Here is a 15,672-nt window from a genome sequence, read left to right on the forward strand (position 1 = left end):
AGGCAGAGATAGATGTTTAAATCCTTTGATTCCTGCCACTGTTGTCAGCCTTTTCTGGTCTTCTGGTTTCTGTTTTGTTGTGCTGTGTTTTGGAAAAGTAATTTTTTTTTTCAGGTTAACATGAGCTCAGTAATACTGTGTTGCTGACTTGATTTTAAATTTTCTTTTGTTGAATTGATTGTATTAAAAGAAACCATTTTTATTTGCTGAAGATTTATAAATGTTGGAAAATGTGAGGTGTTTTTTTTTTTTTCCCTAAGTAAGTGATTCTTTCCCTCTATTGTTTCTTCCAGGAGGTTATCATCTTGTGAAAATTGGAGATCTGTTCAATGGGAGATATCATGTGATCCGAAAGTTGGGCTGGGGACACTTTTCAACTGTGTGGCTATCATGGGATATTCAGTAAGTTTTAGTACAAGAGGATTAGGTGATTCCTAAATGTTTGTGTTTGATTTTCCACCTTTAGTCTAGCTCTAGACTGATTTCTTAATAAAAAATCTTATAGTTGATAATCTTTATATTCTTGGGCAAATGACTGTCCTCTGGTGAAGCAGCACCTTAGAGGAGACACAAGATTGATTGAATTATTATCAGTAAGGCTTTTGAAACTCCCAAATTCAAAACATTACATATAGTCAAAGAAAGTATAGTATATTAGTTCATAGTTTTTCCCACTGGAATAGAGCTAAATTTTTAGATGGTATCCTAGACCAACCTGTGTGAAATTATTTTCTTGTGATTTGTTTCTATAACAGATTTGCTCAACCATACAGTCTAAAACCTCTACATAAAAATCACAGGCAGTTAACATTGGATGTTTACCTTAAAGTGTATCTTCTATCTTTGATGAGACAGCAATTGCTATCTATACACTATTTTTATCAGTTTTTCACCCAAGTATTTCTTCTGGCTTCCTAGAGGAAAATATAATATTATAGCTTTTAACCTTTTAGGTTTTGCTATATAAGTATACAGAATACTTCTGATTTGGTGAAGTTTCCCCCCTTACTTATCTCCATTTCATGGTTTTACATGGGTTCATGGAGCATTCAGAAAGTAGATTTTAACTCAGAGAAAATGTTTGATGACTGACATTATCTAAGAACAGATTTTCTTCTTCTTATAAGTTTAGTTTGGCCAGTTAGTGCTATTAACAGGTGGAGATGATCCCACAGAAGTAGTAGTTTGTTTTTGAGTACCAGGGAAACATGAAATCAGTATTCATTCTATCACTGTCTCTCAGTTATGGTTAAATCTTAGCTTCATAACTGAAAGGTAAGACATTTAGTCTTAATTGCCTGTATTTGTTTCTTAGGGGAAAGAAGTTCGTGGCAATGAAAGTAGTTAAAAGTGCTGAACATTATACTGAAACTGCACTTGATGAAATCCGGTTGCTGAAATCAGTAAGTATTAGATTGTATGTGTGAGCTGCATTATAAATAAATAAAGTTTTATTCAAGTTAAGACATACCAAGTATATACTTTTTGATATGGCTAAGTTTTACTGTAAAGTTCCAGTATCCTTAAAGAGGTAGAAGAAGACAGTATTTACACATTCTGTGTATTGGGTAGGGAACTGGTAGAATATGCTGTGGTGGCTGCTCTCCCTATACATGCACAGTGAAAAAACCTTGCAAATAAAAATGTTTATTGAGCATGTTTTATGTGCCAGGTAACACAGTGTTTTTCTTTCCTGTCATGGTTAAAAGGAGTGTGAATAAATACATAACTTCTATTTTGTTTTAAAATCTTTAAAAATACTTAATATAAAAATAAGCACTGTAGTTATTAATTCCCTTATGTTACCTGGAAACTTAGGTAAATATTTTCAAAAACTTATTTTCAGTTTTCTTAAAAATTAGGAAATGTCAGTGAGGTAGAAGAAGCTTGAATCCCAAGTGAGAAGACTTGAGTTTTTAGGACCGGCTCTATCTGAATATATCCTCAACTCATTTTTTTATTTCCTCTGAGCCTTAGATTTTTCATTCAGAAAAGTGAGGATGCTAGACCAAGAGAGCTTCAGGGAAGTACTTGCAGTGTGCTAGTTTGTAACAAGATGAACTCATGCCCCAAAGTAAATCACTGTGCTTCCTTTCCTGAGAGGTTTTTCTATGAAAAAAATGAAGGCTGAATAAGCAGTGGGGTTAGTGCTATGGTTGTTTTGCATCATGCAAAACTCCTGAATTCTTCCTGGCCTGGTAACTAGCAGTTAATTTGGGAGTAAGTAGCAAAATGTTATAATTAGAACAGTAACTATACAATACAATCTTTGTTGATTGTATTTGCTTTTGTGAACTGTTTTTATTAAGCTCTTCGAGCTATTAAACTTTTATGTTTGTCTTACAGATTTGTATAAGCTCTTTTCTGAAGTAATCCTTTGTTATATATGCTGCTGGTATCCCCTCCCACACCATTTGGTTTATTGCTATGCTTTCCCTTTTTTAAAATATTGTCTTCCCTATTACAGGTTCGTAATTCAGATCCTAATGATCCAAATAGAGAAATGGTTGTTCAGCTACTAGATGACTTTAAAATATCAGGAGTTAATGGAACACGTATCCTTTTTAGAACCTATTTTGAAAACAAATCGTGAAATAACTTTATTTCAAAGAAAAGAATGAGATTTGCATTGGTCACTTTTCTCAAAACAAACTATAATCAAAATGTTTTTATTTTATTGTAAACTTTTGAACACATTGTGAATCATGTCTGTCTTTTGTATGTTGTGTTTTTTAAAGCTATTGCTTTACACTTTTTCCTTTTTTCAGGCAAATTAAAACTGAAGTCAAAAGAAACTTTAAGAAGACTTGTAGTACTAATACTAAGTAAAGTTTCTATTTTCTCAATTAACACAGATTTTAATGAAATTATTGAGAAATAGTAGGTTAAATAAGAATTCAGTGTACTTTATTATCTCAATATTTAAGAGGCTGTACATGTAGATTATGCTTAGAATCTAAATGTAATTGTTCATATTCTGTCGTAATGAAAAAAAAACTGACTAGTTTAATGTTTTGATCTGAAATTTTAGAATTTTAAAGTTGGAAGGAATGTTAGCTGTTTTTTTCCCTCCATAAGTTAATATCCGTGTGACATGCAAAGAGCTGATTGAAAGATTGTTGCAACAGCTATGCTTGTAAAGGCTTATCAGATTTTTCAGAATAAAAGATGAAGAATTTCACTTGGATTGGAGAGTCTAAAACTGTTTTTTAAAAGTGTTTAAAAATGTGTGAGGAAAGATTTCATGTATCATTTTACTTTCCCTGCATGTTTAGCTTCTCAACACACACTGTAGCCAGTGATTTGTTAAAGGAAATGGGCTACATAGGGCTCTGTAGTATCATGTGGACTGTGGTTTAAGAGATTTGAACTAAAACACATGGAGAAAGGATAAGAAAGGAGAGAGAACAAGTGATGACATGAAGGTTTTATCTGTCACTCTGAAGTTAGTTTTCAGTTATTTCCTTGGAGAAGTGTAAATCATATCCCCCTGCCCTCCATCTCTGAGTGCAGATACAGGAATCATGCCATATGAATCATCAGTCTGTGTCTGTTGTGGTCTTTTCATAGGTGACTTACTGTGTGTGTGGGTACACACACATTTTTTCAAAGAATTAGGGAGGCTAACCAAGAAATAAACCATATAGGATATTGTGATGGCTGTTAGATTCTATTTCCCTATTACTTGACCTTGTAATGTTTGTCATTGTGCCAAATTTCTCTCTTAATTTGGGAACATTATAGTACAACTGTAGAAATAGTCTGTATAATCTCCTTAGCAATTCAGAGTACCTTTATTTTGACCCTAAGCAAGAAGAGTTTTTTTTTTTTTACTATTGAAATATCTTAATAGATTTTGAATTTCAAGTTCTAACATATTTTCCAAACATCACTGTATGGTTTCTCTGTAGATTCTGTCCACTGAGTTCCTATTTTACTCATTTCTCCCTTTATCCTTAGCCATTTCTCTCTGCCCTTCCTCCTACTTGTCTCCCAACTGTCTCAGTTAACATCATTATTTGCTGCTTCTAGAGATTCAAAAAGATAAAACGCAGAGCACTGAGTTAAGGTTTAATGAGTTATGGCATTCTCCTGCCTCTCATCTCTTTTCACAACACAGGCATAACTGTATGGAGCTACATATCTGTGATTTTCTTTGTATCTGGGTATACTGCTTTTTCTCTGGAGCACTGTCCTTTCTCATTTCAAAGTATCACAAGGACTCTAAACCAGAAGTTAGTCATAGACTGCAGTATAAATGGGTTCGTTCTACTTCCATGGGTGGTGAGGGGCAAAGAGTGATTAAGAAGGAACAGCTGATCTTTACATAATATTAACATAAGTCAGTGTCATTTTTGGCCACCTATGTGACCTGCTGTGTTTTTAGGGTGCTTTTTTTTCTGGTGTGTATTTTACCTCTTTTGCTAGCTCTTCTTGTTCATAAGGCACTCTAAATGTGGCTCTTAATTAATTTTCAGCCTTTTTTCTTTACACCGTCTCCCACAAAATTTTTTTTTTCACATATCCTTTTGCTATTTCACCCAGTTCTTTTTGTTTTTAAGCTAGTAAATGTTTGATCATTTTTATATTACTACTTGCAAATTGAAACAACATTGTTGTTAAATTGTAATGCTTCTCTCATAGGAAAGTTAATAATAAAGCTAGGAATTTGAGGATAACTTAAAATTCTCTTTTCTGGTTTGTTTGTTTAAGCAATCTGCATGCTAAAATATCTTATTTTGGTATATTTCATATATACAGAAATAGAACAGTTTGAATCCTCAGAGATCCATTACCCATTCCCAGATTTATCAGCTCATAACCAATGTTGTTTTGTCTGTATCTCCTGATAATTTTGTGACCAGTCTTAAATATATTATTTCATCTATAATTATTTTAGAAAGTATTTCCAAAAGACAGAGACTCTTAAAATACAACCCCAACATAGTTGTTATTCCTGAAAAAATTGGGGGCCAGTTTCTTAGTCCCTTTATGTAGTCAGTGTTTTAGTCTCCCTAGATGTCTCTTTTTATTTTTATTTTTTAAATTCTTCAGTCAAGAGTCACATAAAGTTTTTAACAGTTCCTTTATTATTTGGCACATCAAAATGTTGCAGGCTTATTTTGTATATTTAGTATCCCAGACCTGGGGTCAGCCATTTATCTGCAAAGCCCTAATTCCTTTTAGTGGGAAATGGGGGACAGAATCTAAGCACAGCACACAGTTTGCCACTGGGTTGGTTACAGCCGTCGCTTTTATGATTTTTCAGTCTTCTGCAAAGAGCAAGTACCTTCATTCTCTTCCTCCCCTCGCTTTTTTTGTGTCACTTGGAAGTTGCCCTTACAGCTTACTCTTGTGGGTCTGTGGGTTTGTTTGGACTATTTTTTCTTTGTGTGTTTCATTTTGGATAGTTTCTATTGCTGTACTTTTGAGTTTACTAATCTCATTCTGCAGTGCCTGATCTGCCATTTATCCCATCCACAGTATTTTTCATCTCTCACTTGCTGCTTTTCATCTCAGAAGTTCAATTTGGGTCTCTCTTTTCCTTCCAGTTTTATTGAAATATAATTTGATAATTATCACACACACTGTGGTAAGTCTACTAAGGTTATATTATCATACAGAGATGTTAAAAGTTGACTGTGTTCTCCACACTGTACATTTCACACCCATGACTCACTTATTTTGCAACTGGAAGTGTGTTCTTAATGGGTCTCACCTATTTCTTTCCTCCTGGAACCATCCTCCCTCTGGCAACCACCTGTTTGTTCTCTGTATCTATAACTCTGTTTTCTGGTGTTTGTTTATTTGTTTTTGTCTTTTATATCCCACATTATTAAGTGAAACTGTACAGTGTTTGTCTTTCTCTCATTTATTTCACTTAGTGTTGGGACCTAACAAGCACCATGATAGGCTTCAGGGACTAAGGTAGGACTCACGGGAAAAGCTGAGTCATCGCCCAGTGAGGTCATCCCCGCGGATGCCAGGACTTGTCTAATCAGCATACTCCCCATAACCTGGTTTGAGTTTATCAGGACGTAAAAGACATCCCCCTGCAGCCAGTCAGCCCTTGCCAACTCTCTGTCTTTGTTCTAAAACCTATGAATACTGCTGTAAATCTGGGCTCGGGGCTCTTTGTGGCGGGAGCCCTAGCTCAAGCTAGAAATAAAACCCCTTCATGCTTTTGCATTGCTGTGGACGTCTTATTCTCTCAGTTTTGGGGACTCAGACTCTGGGCATAACACTTAGAAGCATACCCTTTAGGTTCATCTGTTTCACAAATGGCAAGGTTTCATTGTTTTTATATTAATATGTATACACCACCTCTTCTCTGTGCTTCTCTCTTTTTTTAAATCTTTTGTATCTCTTCAACATATGGAATACTGCTGTTTAATTTCCTTATCCGCTGATGCTAACAAGGGGGTCAGTTCTGGGTCAGTTCTAAATGATTGATAATTCTAATTTTCAGATACATTTTCCTGCATCTTTGTTGCCTGGTAATCTTTCATTGAGACATTGTGATTTTTACCTTGTTGGCTGTTGGATATTTTGTATTCCTTTAAGCTTTGTTCTACAATGCAGTTATTGCCAGGAAACAGTTTGATCCTTTTCAGACTTTACCTTTATGATTTGTTAGATGGCTAGGACTAATCATTCTGCCAAATGCCCCATAACTATGATTTTTTCCAGGTTTGTTTTTTTTTTTTAATTGGACTTTCCTGGTGGCTTATATGATAAAGAATCTGCCTGCAGTGTAGGAGACCTGGGTTCGACCCCTGGGTCGGGAGAAGGGAATGGCTACCCACTACAGTTTCTTGCCTGGAAAATCCCATGGACAGAGGAGCCTCATTGGCTGTGGTCCATGGGGTTTCAAAGCTGACAAGACTGAGTGACTTTGACTTTCTGTTCATAATTGATACACAGCATTGTATTAGCTTTTGGTATACAGCATGATGATTTAATAGATGGATACATTGCAGAATGACTACCATAGTAAGCTAACAGCCATTACCACACAGTTACATGTCTTTCTCGTGTTGAGGACTCTAAGCAACTCTCACATATACAGTATTATATTATTAAGTACCGTCACCATCCTGTACCTTACATACTCAGTACTTGCTCATCTTAGAACCAGAAGTTTGTACCTCTGACCACCATCACCCACTTGCCCCACCTCCCACCTTTGGCAACCACTAGTCTGTTTACTGTGTCTGAGTTTGTTGTCTTATTTTGGTTTTAGATTCCAAATATAAGTGAGATCATACAGTCATCTTATTTGGCATAACAACCTGAAGGTCCGTCCATGTTGTCACAAATGGCAGGGTTTCCATCTTATGGCTGAATAATATTCCATTGTCTATGTAGACCACATTTTATTTATATTCATCCATCAGTGGACGCTTAGGTTGCTTCTGTGTCTTGCTATTTGTTTTGCATTTCCCTGGTGATTAGTGATGTCAAACTCTTTTTCATGTACCTGTTGGCCATCTGTATGTCTTCTCCAGAAAAATGTGTTCAGATTCTTTGTTCTTGTTTTAATCAGACTGAGATCTTTTCCCCCTGTTGAGTCATATGAGTTTTTTTTTTTTAATTTATTTATTTATTTTTAATTTTTACTTTACAATTCTGTATTGGTTTTGGCATATGAGTTTTTAAAATACTTTTTATTAACTCCTTGTCAGATCTTTGATTTTTAAGTATTTTTCCCATTCCATAGATGGCCTATTCATTTTCATTTTGTTTCCTTTTTTTCTGCAAAAGATTTTTAGTTTGAAATAGTTCTTGTTCATTTTTGCTTTTGTTGACTTTGTTTTTGGTGTCAGATCCAAAATATTATCACCAAGACCAATGTCAAGGAGCTTACCACCTGTGTATTCTTTTAACAGTTTTATTGTTTCAGGTCTTATGTTCAGGTCTTTAATGCATTTTGAGTTGATTTTGGGATGTAGTATAAGATAACAGTCTAGTTTCATCCTTTTTCAGGTGTCTGTTCAGTTTTCCCAGCATGACTTATTGACGTTACTGTCCTCATTGTATATTCTTGACTCCTTCGTTGTAAGTTAATTGATCACATATGTGTGGATTTATTTCTCACCTATAACTGAAGTTTCCTAGTCTTCCTGGTTGGAGCCCTTTGGGGATGCTGGGCACTGTTCCCTCTAGTCTTTTCAGATGGTTCCCCCACAGTAGTTTCCTCATATGCCTGTGCTGATTACCTCTCTGCTCAATGTTTGAGGCGGACTGCATTGCAGATCTTCAGGGCTCTCTTTCTCTACAGCTCTCTCCTCTCTAATATCTTGTTCTGTGAACCATAGCTGCTGCCTTGATCTCCCAAGACTAGTTCCATCTGTTTAACTCAAGGGGCTTGCCTGGAAAGTTTCTAGGCAGTAAGAAGACAGTAATCTGTCAGAGATCACTGTCGTCTTTGCCTCATATCCAAGGTCGTTAAATCTGTTGTTTTACGTATTTTGCTTGATTTTGTTGTTGTAGCTTAAAGCAAGAGGGTAAACCCAGTCCCTGTTGCTCTATCTTGACTAAAGAACTTCCTAGACGTATGTTTAACTCTTAAGAAATTACCGACCAGTTTTCCAAAGCGGTTGTACCATGTTACACTTGTGTTAGTGCAGCATGGGAGCTCCAGTTGCTCCATATCCTCACCTACATTTAATTGTTTTTCACTCGGCTGGGTCTTCTTTGCTACGCAGGTGTTTCTGTAGCTAGTGGCAAGCAGGGACTTCTCTTTGTTGCAGTGTCCAGGCTTCTCATTGCAGTGGCCTCTTATTGTGGAGAACAGGTTCTGGGGCATGCACGCTTCAGTAGTTGTGGTTCCCAGGCTGCAGAGTACAGGCTGAATAGTTGTGACACTCCGGCTCAGTTGCTCCACAGCATGTGGGATCTTCCTTGACCAGGGACTGAGCTCATGTCTCCTGCATTGGCAGGCAGATTCTTTACCACTGAGCCATCAGAGAAGCCCTAATCTTTTTAATTTAGTCATTCTGGTGAGTTTGAAGTGATATCTCACTATAATTTTGATTGTATTTTCTAAGGTAGTCAATGGACACAAGTTTGGGTAAACTCTGGGAGTTGGTGATGGACAGGGAGGCCTGGCGTGCTGCTGTTCATGGGGTTGCAAAGAGTCAGACACGACTGAGCAACTAAACTGAACTGAACATGTCCATTTTTAAATCTTTAATTGAGAACAGTTTCTTTCATGCTTTCACCACCACCACCCGCTACTGACCTCAAAGAATCCAGGCCAGTTGTATTGTTCCTTAATTTGGATTTGCCTGATTGTTTTCTCATGATTAAGTTCATTAATCATTTTTGTCAGGTATACTACATTCTTTCTCATTGTATTATATCGGAGGGTACATGATGTGAATTTGTGCTTATCATTGGTGATAATATGTTTGATCACTTGGTTAAGGCAGTCTTCTGGATTTCCCTGTTTAAAAGTACCTTTTTCCTTTTATAATTAGTAAGTAGTCTGTGGGGTGATGGTGTAACTCCATGAGAATTCTTTCTCCCTAGCAGACTTTATCAATAGTTTTAGTATTCATTGATTCTTACCTAAAACAGTTCAGTTATTACTGCAGTGATTGTAACATGGTAACTTTTATTTCTGTCATACTTTATATATTTATTAATTGACTTTTTCTCTAAAGAAGACATTTTTCTGCCCCGAACACACCCTTATTTTAGTATCTTGTTTGGATTCATTTTTTTAGTTTAAGCGAATTCGTAACTTCACTCTGCAAAATGTTCTCAACTTAGGCCCGTGGTTTCTTCAAGCTGGTTTCTGTTTTCTCTTGATGTGTTCCCTTACTTTTGGCACAGCAAGGTATTCCAGGTTGCCAAAGGCCCTGGATTTGGCCTTGTTAAGGAGGCCAGGTTTCCTTTCCTTTAGTGGAGAATCTTATTTAAAACAAAAGTCTGTTTTAAAACACTGGATCATTATTACATACAAATGTCTTGACTTTCCAACTTATATAGAAACTTCTGTCGAAAATACAACATCTTCCTGCTAAAATCCCCGCAGCGCCTGGCCCTAGCACTGCAGGTCCTCAGAGTATTGCTGTCATGAAGTGGGATTCTGGGAGCTCACATGGAGCACACATGGCAGCAGCAGCACCGAGGCCAGCTTTGTGCACTGCAGAGGGCAAAGCAAGTCAGCTTCTTGTTCTTTAAAAATGTTGGCATTACATTTTTTAGGTTGTTGTGGTATATTGTTTTCTGTAGCTAAAGCAGAATTTATTTTTCCTTGCTCTGATACTAGGAGAGTTGGAGTTGTTGCCTGGACATTAGGGAAAAAGCTAATCAACACCTCAAGCCTAGTGCTTTCACTAGCTTTATGTACATGTTTCACTCTTATTTTTATCACTGTTTAGATGCATAGTTTTATTGATAAACCAGCCCGCACCCCACCCCACCCCCCACCGCCGAATTTTCCATATTTTGGGTGACAAAACATTAATTAACCTTTGAAATTTCAGAATGTTGACAGCTAGATTTTTTTTTTCAGGTAAAGCGCTGCAACTTTTTATACTGAAAGAATACAATAATAATTTCCTTGGGGTGGAACACAGCTTGTCTTGCCCTTTTCTTCTGTCTCCATTTTCCTCCTTAACAAACTCCTAGATATCTGCATGGTATTTGAAGTTCTGGGGCATCATCTACTCAAGTGGATCATCAAGTCCAATTATCAAGGGCTTCCTCTGCCTTGTGTCAAAAAAATTATTCAGCAAGTATGTATCCTACTATTTTCTATTTTTTCAAGGTTGTACACCATTTATAGTTATTACAAAATATTTGCTATATTGCCTGTGTTGTACAATATGTCCTTGTAGCTTATTTATTTTATACATAATAGTTTGCATGTGGTAATTTTTTTAGTTTCTTAAAGTGTCTGGAGTTCCCTATTTCCAATAGAATTTTTACTTCTAAAACTTAAGTTTTTTAAATTGCTGAAATTGTTTATTCAGCCTCTAGGTTTTATTGTGTTTGTTTTTAAATGTTTTAGCACAACCATTTCCCCCAGGTTCATCTTCTGTATTAATTATTAGATGGGGAGCTGTGTTTAATGTCTGATTTTAGAATTTTGGACCCTTATCTAGAAGTTCTGGTTGCAAAAATGGATTGTATATTGATAAAGAATACTTTGTCAAATTACTTCCAGCTCTTAATATAACATTATTCATGAGCATTTTCTCATATTATAAACAGCTTTCAATATACAGTAAAGTTTTTATCATCAGGAAAGTAGCAATACTTCAGTGGCAAACTGTTTAACTAATGTGTTTGGACAGAGCGCCAAACTGGGAAGCACAAGACCTGAGTTCTTCAATAAGGAAATTTAAATTTAAACATACCTAAATCTCTTTCATTGTCACCTACATTTCAGTAGTTAAAGGGCATGTCAACCATTTATTCTCAGTCTCTATAATGTACTTAAAGAATATCTTCAAATAGAATTAACTCTGTAAAACTTGAAAGAACATTTCATTGCAAATAAACTCTTTCCTTTGTTTATAGTTTAAAATTAATCTTTCCGAGGAAGTTCTTTTAAAAAAAGAAAAAGCTTTCTTCTCTGTAGGAAACTACCATATCATTTTTATATCTTTATTTTTCCCAGTGTTGCACTGTAGCTTTTTCCTTCTCCAGGAAGGCTTGTATTCAGTGTTTGCAAGTCTGCTGCTCTGTTCCCATTCAGGTGTTACAGGGTCTGGATTACTTGCACACCAAGTGCCGTATCATCCACACTGACATTAAACCAGAAAACATCCTGTTGTCAGTGAATGAACAATACATCCGGAGGCTGGCTGCAGAAGCAACAGAATGGCAGCGCTCTGGAGCTCCTCCACCTTCCGGATCTGCAGGTATATTTTCTTTGGGGACTTGGTTTTCATTAGAAGTTAAAAGTTCCTGTTTTTATTCTATTACCTGGCAGTTAAGTAAAGCACCACTAATTCACTTAATAGTAAGGTACAGTAAGTACTTATGTAAGAAATAGTTCCAGACTTCAAAAGACTTTTATACTGAGTATTATTTCCATAGGGGAAGAATATTATGCCTTTTAGGTTCAAATATGTTATGTATTATAAAACCTGATTCATGTTAAAATGTTTTCTCTTGTGATTTGATGGTCTTTTTTTTTTGGGTGTTCATATATGCTGACCTATGTGAACCAGTGATTCTTGTGCAGTGGCATGATAGCATTGCTTTAAAAGTATGAGTTTGAGCACTGGAGTGGACATACCTGTTTTGAATCCTTGCTTCATTAGTTAATGACCTTGGGCAAGGGATTTGACTGCATTTTTCCTCATGCATAACTTATTGGGATTAAATTTCACATGAACCAATTAGTAGTATGCCACACAGTATTATGTGTAAAATAAATGGTGGCTACTATGCTTACGATTGATATTTTTTTTCTGTTTGTGGTACAGATTTTAATTTTAATAATTTAATTATATTTGAGGAACTCTTTTGATCCTCAGGGTGAAGTATCAATTGTCCATACACATCCCTTAAAAAAAAGAATACCTCCACAGGGGCAAGGGGCAGCTGTTCAGTGGGCATAGAGTTTTCATTTTTACAAAATGAAAAAGTTCTAGAAATGTTTTGCAACTATATGAAATGAACACTGCTGAACTGTATACATTACAATGGTTAAAAGGGAAATTTTATGAGTTTCAGTTCAGTTCAGTCGCTCAGTTGTGTCCGACTCTTTGCAACCCCATGAATCACAGCACACCAAGCCTCCCTGTCCATCACCAACTCCCGGAGTTTACTCAAACTAATGTCCATCAAGTCGGTGATGCCATCCAGCCATCTCATCGTCTGTCATCCCCTTCTCCTCCTGCCCCCTATCCCTCCCAGCATCAGGGTCTTTTCAGATGAGTCAACTCTTCGCATGAGGTGGCCAAAGTATTGGAGTTTCAGCTTCAGCATCAGTCCCTCCAGTGAACACCCAGGACTGATCTCCTTCAGAATGGACTAGTTGGATCTCCTTGAAGTCCAAGAGACTCTCAAGAGGCTTCTCCAACACCACAGTTCAAAAGCATCAATTCTTTGGCACTCAGCTTTCTTCACAGTCCAACTCTCACATCCATACATGACCACAGGAAAAACCATAGCCTTGACTAGACGGACCTTTGTTGGCAAAGAAATGTCTCTGCTTTTGAATATGCTATCTAGGTTGGTCATAACTTTTCTTCCAAGGAGTAAGCATCTTTTCATTTCATGGCTGCAATCACCATCTGCAGTGATTTTGGAGCCCCAAAAAATAAAGTCTGCCACCATTTCCACTATTTCCCCATCTATTTCCCATGAAGTGATGGGACCGGATGTCATGATCTTTGTTTTCTGAATGTTGAGCTTTAAGTCAACTTTTCCACTCTCCTCTTTCACTTTCATCAAGAGGCTTTTTAGCTCCTCTTCACCTTCTGCCGTAAGGGTGGTGTCATCTGCATATCTGAGGTTACTGATATTTCTCCTGGCCATCTTGATTCCAGCTTGTGCTTCTTCCAGCCCAGCATTTCTCATGGTGTACTCTGCATAGAAGTTAAATAAGCAGGGTGACAATATACAGCCTTGACGTACTCCTTTTCCTATTTGGAACCAGTCTGTTGTTCCATGTCCAGTTCTAACTGTTGCTTCCTGACCTGCCTACAGGTTTCTCAGGAGGCAGGCCAGGTGGTCTAGTGTTCCCATCTCTTTCAGAATTTTCCACAGTTTATTGTGATCCACACAGTCAAAGGCTTTGGCATAGTCAGTAAAGCAGAAATAGATGTTTTTCTGGAACTCTCTTGCTTTTTCCATGATCCAGCGGATGTTGGCAATTTGATCTCTGATTCCTCTGACTTTTCGAAAACCAGCTTGAACATCTGGAAGTTTGTGGTTCACGTATTGCTGAAGCCTGGCTTGGAGAATTTTGAGCATTACTTTATACTAGCGTGTGAGATGAGTGCAATTGTGCAGTAGTTTGAGCATTCTTTGGCATTGCCTTTCTTTGGGATTGGAATGAAAACTGACCTTTTCCAATCCTGTGGCCACTGCTGAGTTTTCCAAATTTATGAGTTTATTTTACCACAATTAAAAAAAAATTATTTTTTTAAGGAAGACTGAAGAGTCTACCTTCCAGCTAAACTAAACTAATATCTATAACATACTATGTAATAAATTACTGTAACTGTTGATACCACTTTCCTTTTAAAACTGACAAGTGCCAAGAGGAACTAGTCTTAGGTAAGAGATGAGATGGTTGTTGCCTATCATTTTTCATTCTAAGCCCTACATGGGAAGGGGATTTTAGCAACATTAATAGTGTGAATTGGGCCACCCTGTGGATCAGTGGTGAAGAATCCGCTTGCCAGTGAAGGAGAGGCGGGTTCAGTCTCTGGGTTGGGAAGATCCACTGGAGAAGGAAATGGCAACCCACTCCAATATTCTTGCCTGGGAAATCCCATGCCTGGTGGGCTGCAGTCCATGGGGTCACAAAAGAGTCAAACACGACAGTGACTTAAACAATAGTATAAATCAGAAAGAGGAACTTGGTTCTTTGCATATACTGATGCTATCTGGAGAAGAGTTTATTTAAATTTATTTTAAATGTGTCAACTTTTCTGTGCATTGTTCTTTAAATGTTATTTTTTTAATGTTGTTTCTAACAGTTGCTTAACAGACTAGACAAAAAAGACCTCACTCTGGTAGGTTGTCTTAGTTTATATTGCCTGCTGAATGCCAAGATTGTGACTTAGTTTTCTTTTCTTTTCAGTCAGTACTGCACCCCAACCTAAACCAGTAAGTATAAGGTGTTTCTACATTTAATTCTGATCTGTGGGCAATGGGCAGGGGTTCTTCTGTTATGGATCAGTTTATTTAGAGTTTGGAAAACAATAAATGTTCCTGTGCTTCTGTAATTTTCTCCAGTAAATTCCTATGTGTCTTCAGCAAGTTTGTACTGGTGAGGCCTCCATAAATTTGAGCGTGTTTGAGAGTGAACCAGCCCCACAGACTGTTCTGAAGACCAAGATTTTTTGTGTATTTTGTTTTAATTTGGTTTCATAAGAGTATCTGCATTTTTTTAGTTAATGAAAAACTTAAGTGTTGTGTTAGGGAAATAGTGGAATTTAATCAGGAAGTAATTAAAATTAATAGTTATCTCCAACTAGGGGTAATGGATTAGCCACCTGAAGGCTTTATCTGTTTGTAATCTCCGCCCAGGCTGACAAAATGTCAAAGAATAAGAAGAAGAAATTGAAGAAGAAGCAGAAGCGCCAGGCAGAATTACTAGAGAAGCGAATGCAGGAGATTGAGGAAATGGAGAAAGAGTCGGGCCCCGGGCAAAAAAGACCAAACCAGCAAGAAGAATCAGAGAGGCCTGTTGAAAGACCCTTGAAAGAGAACCCACCTAATAAAATGACCCAAGAAAAACTTGGTATAAATAGAGCATCACAAATTACTTTATAGCAAACTTTAATTTATCATTGTTATATAATGTAGTGGTTTCATGCGTACACAGCATCTCTGGGGGTGTCCTTACACAGTAAGAATACAGAACTTGTCATAAATGTTAGGGAGGTAATATTCAGATGTAATTTCTAAGTTTTCTCAGGAAATGCAACATAGACCTTTTTTAGCAGTTGGGTAAGAATTAGAAGATCTTTG

General features: G+C 36.9%; 1 protein-coding gene across 1 annotated transcript in view; it reads left to right on the forward strand.

Moving 5' to 3' along the window:
- SRPK1 (SRSF protein kinase 1) overlaps nt 1–15,672 on the forward strand; it is a 68,590-nt gene that overhangs the window by 33,770 nt on the left and 19,148 nt on the right. The window contains 7 exon segments of the mRNA XM_040249836.1: nt 294–402; nt 1,316–1,403; nt 2,468–2,555; nt 10,642–10,748; nt 11,714–11,879; nt 14,780–14,805; nt 15,229–15,442. Coding sequence (XP_040105770.1) covers nt 294–402; nt 1,316–1,403; nt 2,468–2,555; nt 10,642–10,748; nt 11,714–11,879; nt 14,780–14,805; nt 15,229–15,442 — 798 coding nt within the window.

The sequence above is a fragment of the Oryx dammah genome, unplaced genomic scaffold, assembly GCF_014754425.2.
Source record: "Oryx dammah isolate SB20612 unplaced genomic scaffold, SCBI_Odam_1.1 HiC_scaffold_11, whole genome shotgun sequence".
NCBI classification, from domain to species: Eukaryota; Metazoa; Chordata; class Mammalia; order Artiodactyla; family Bovidae; genus Oryx; species Oryx dammah.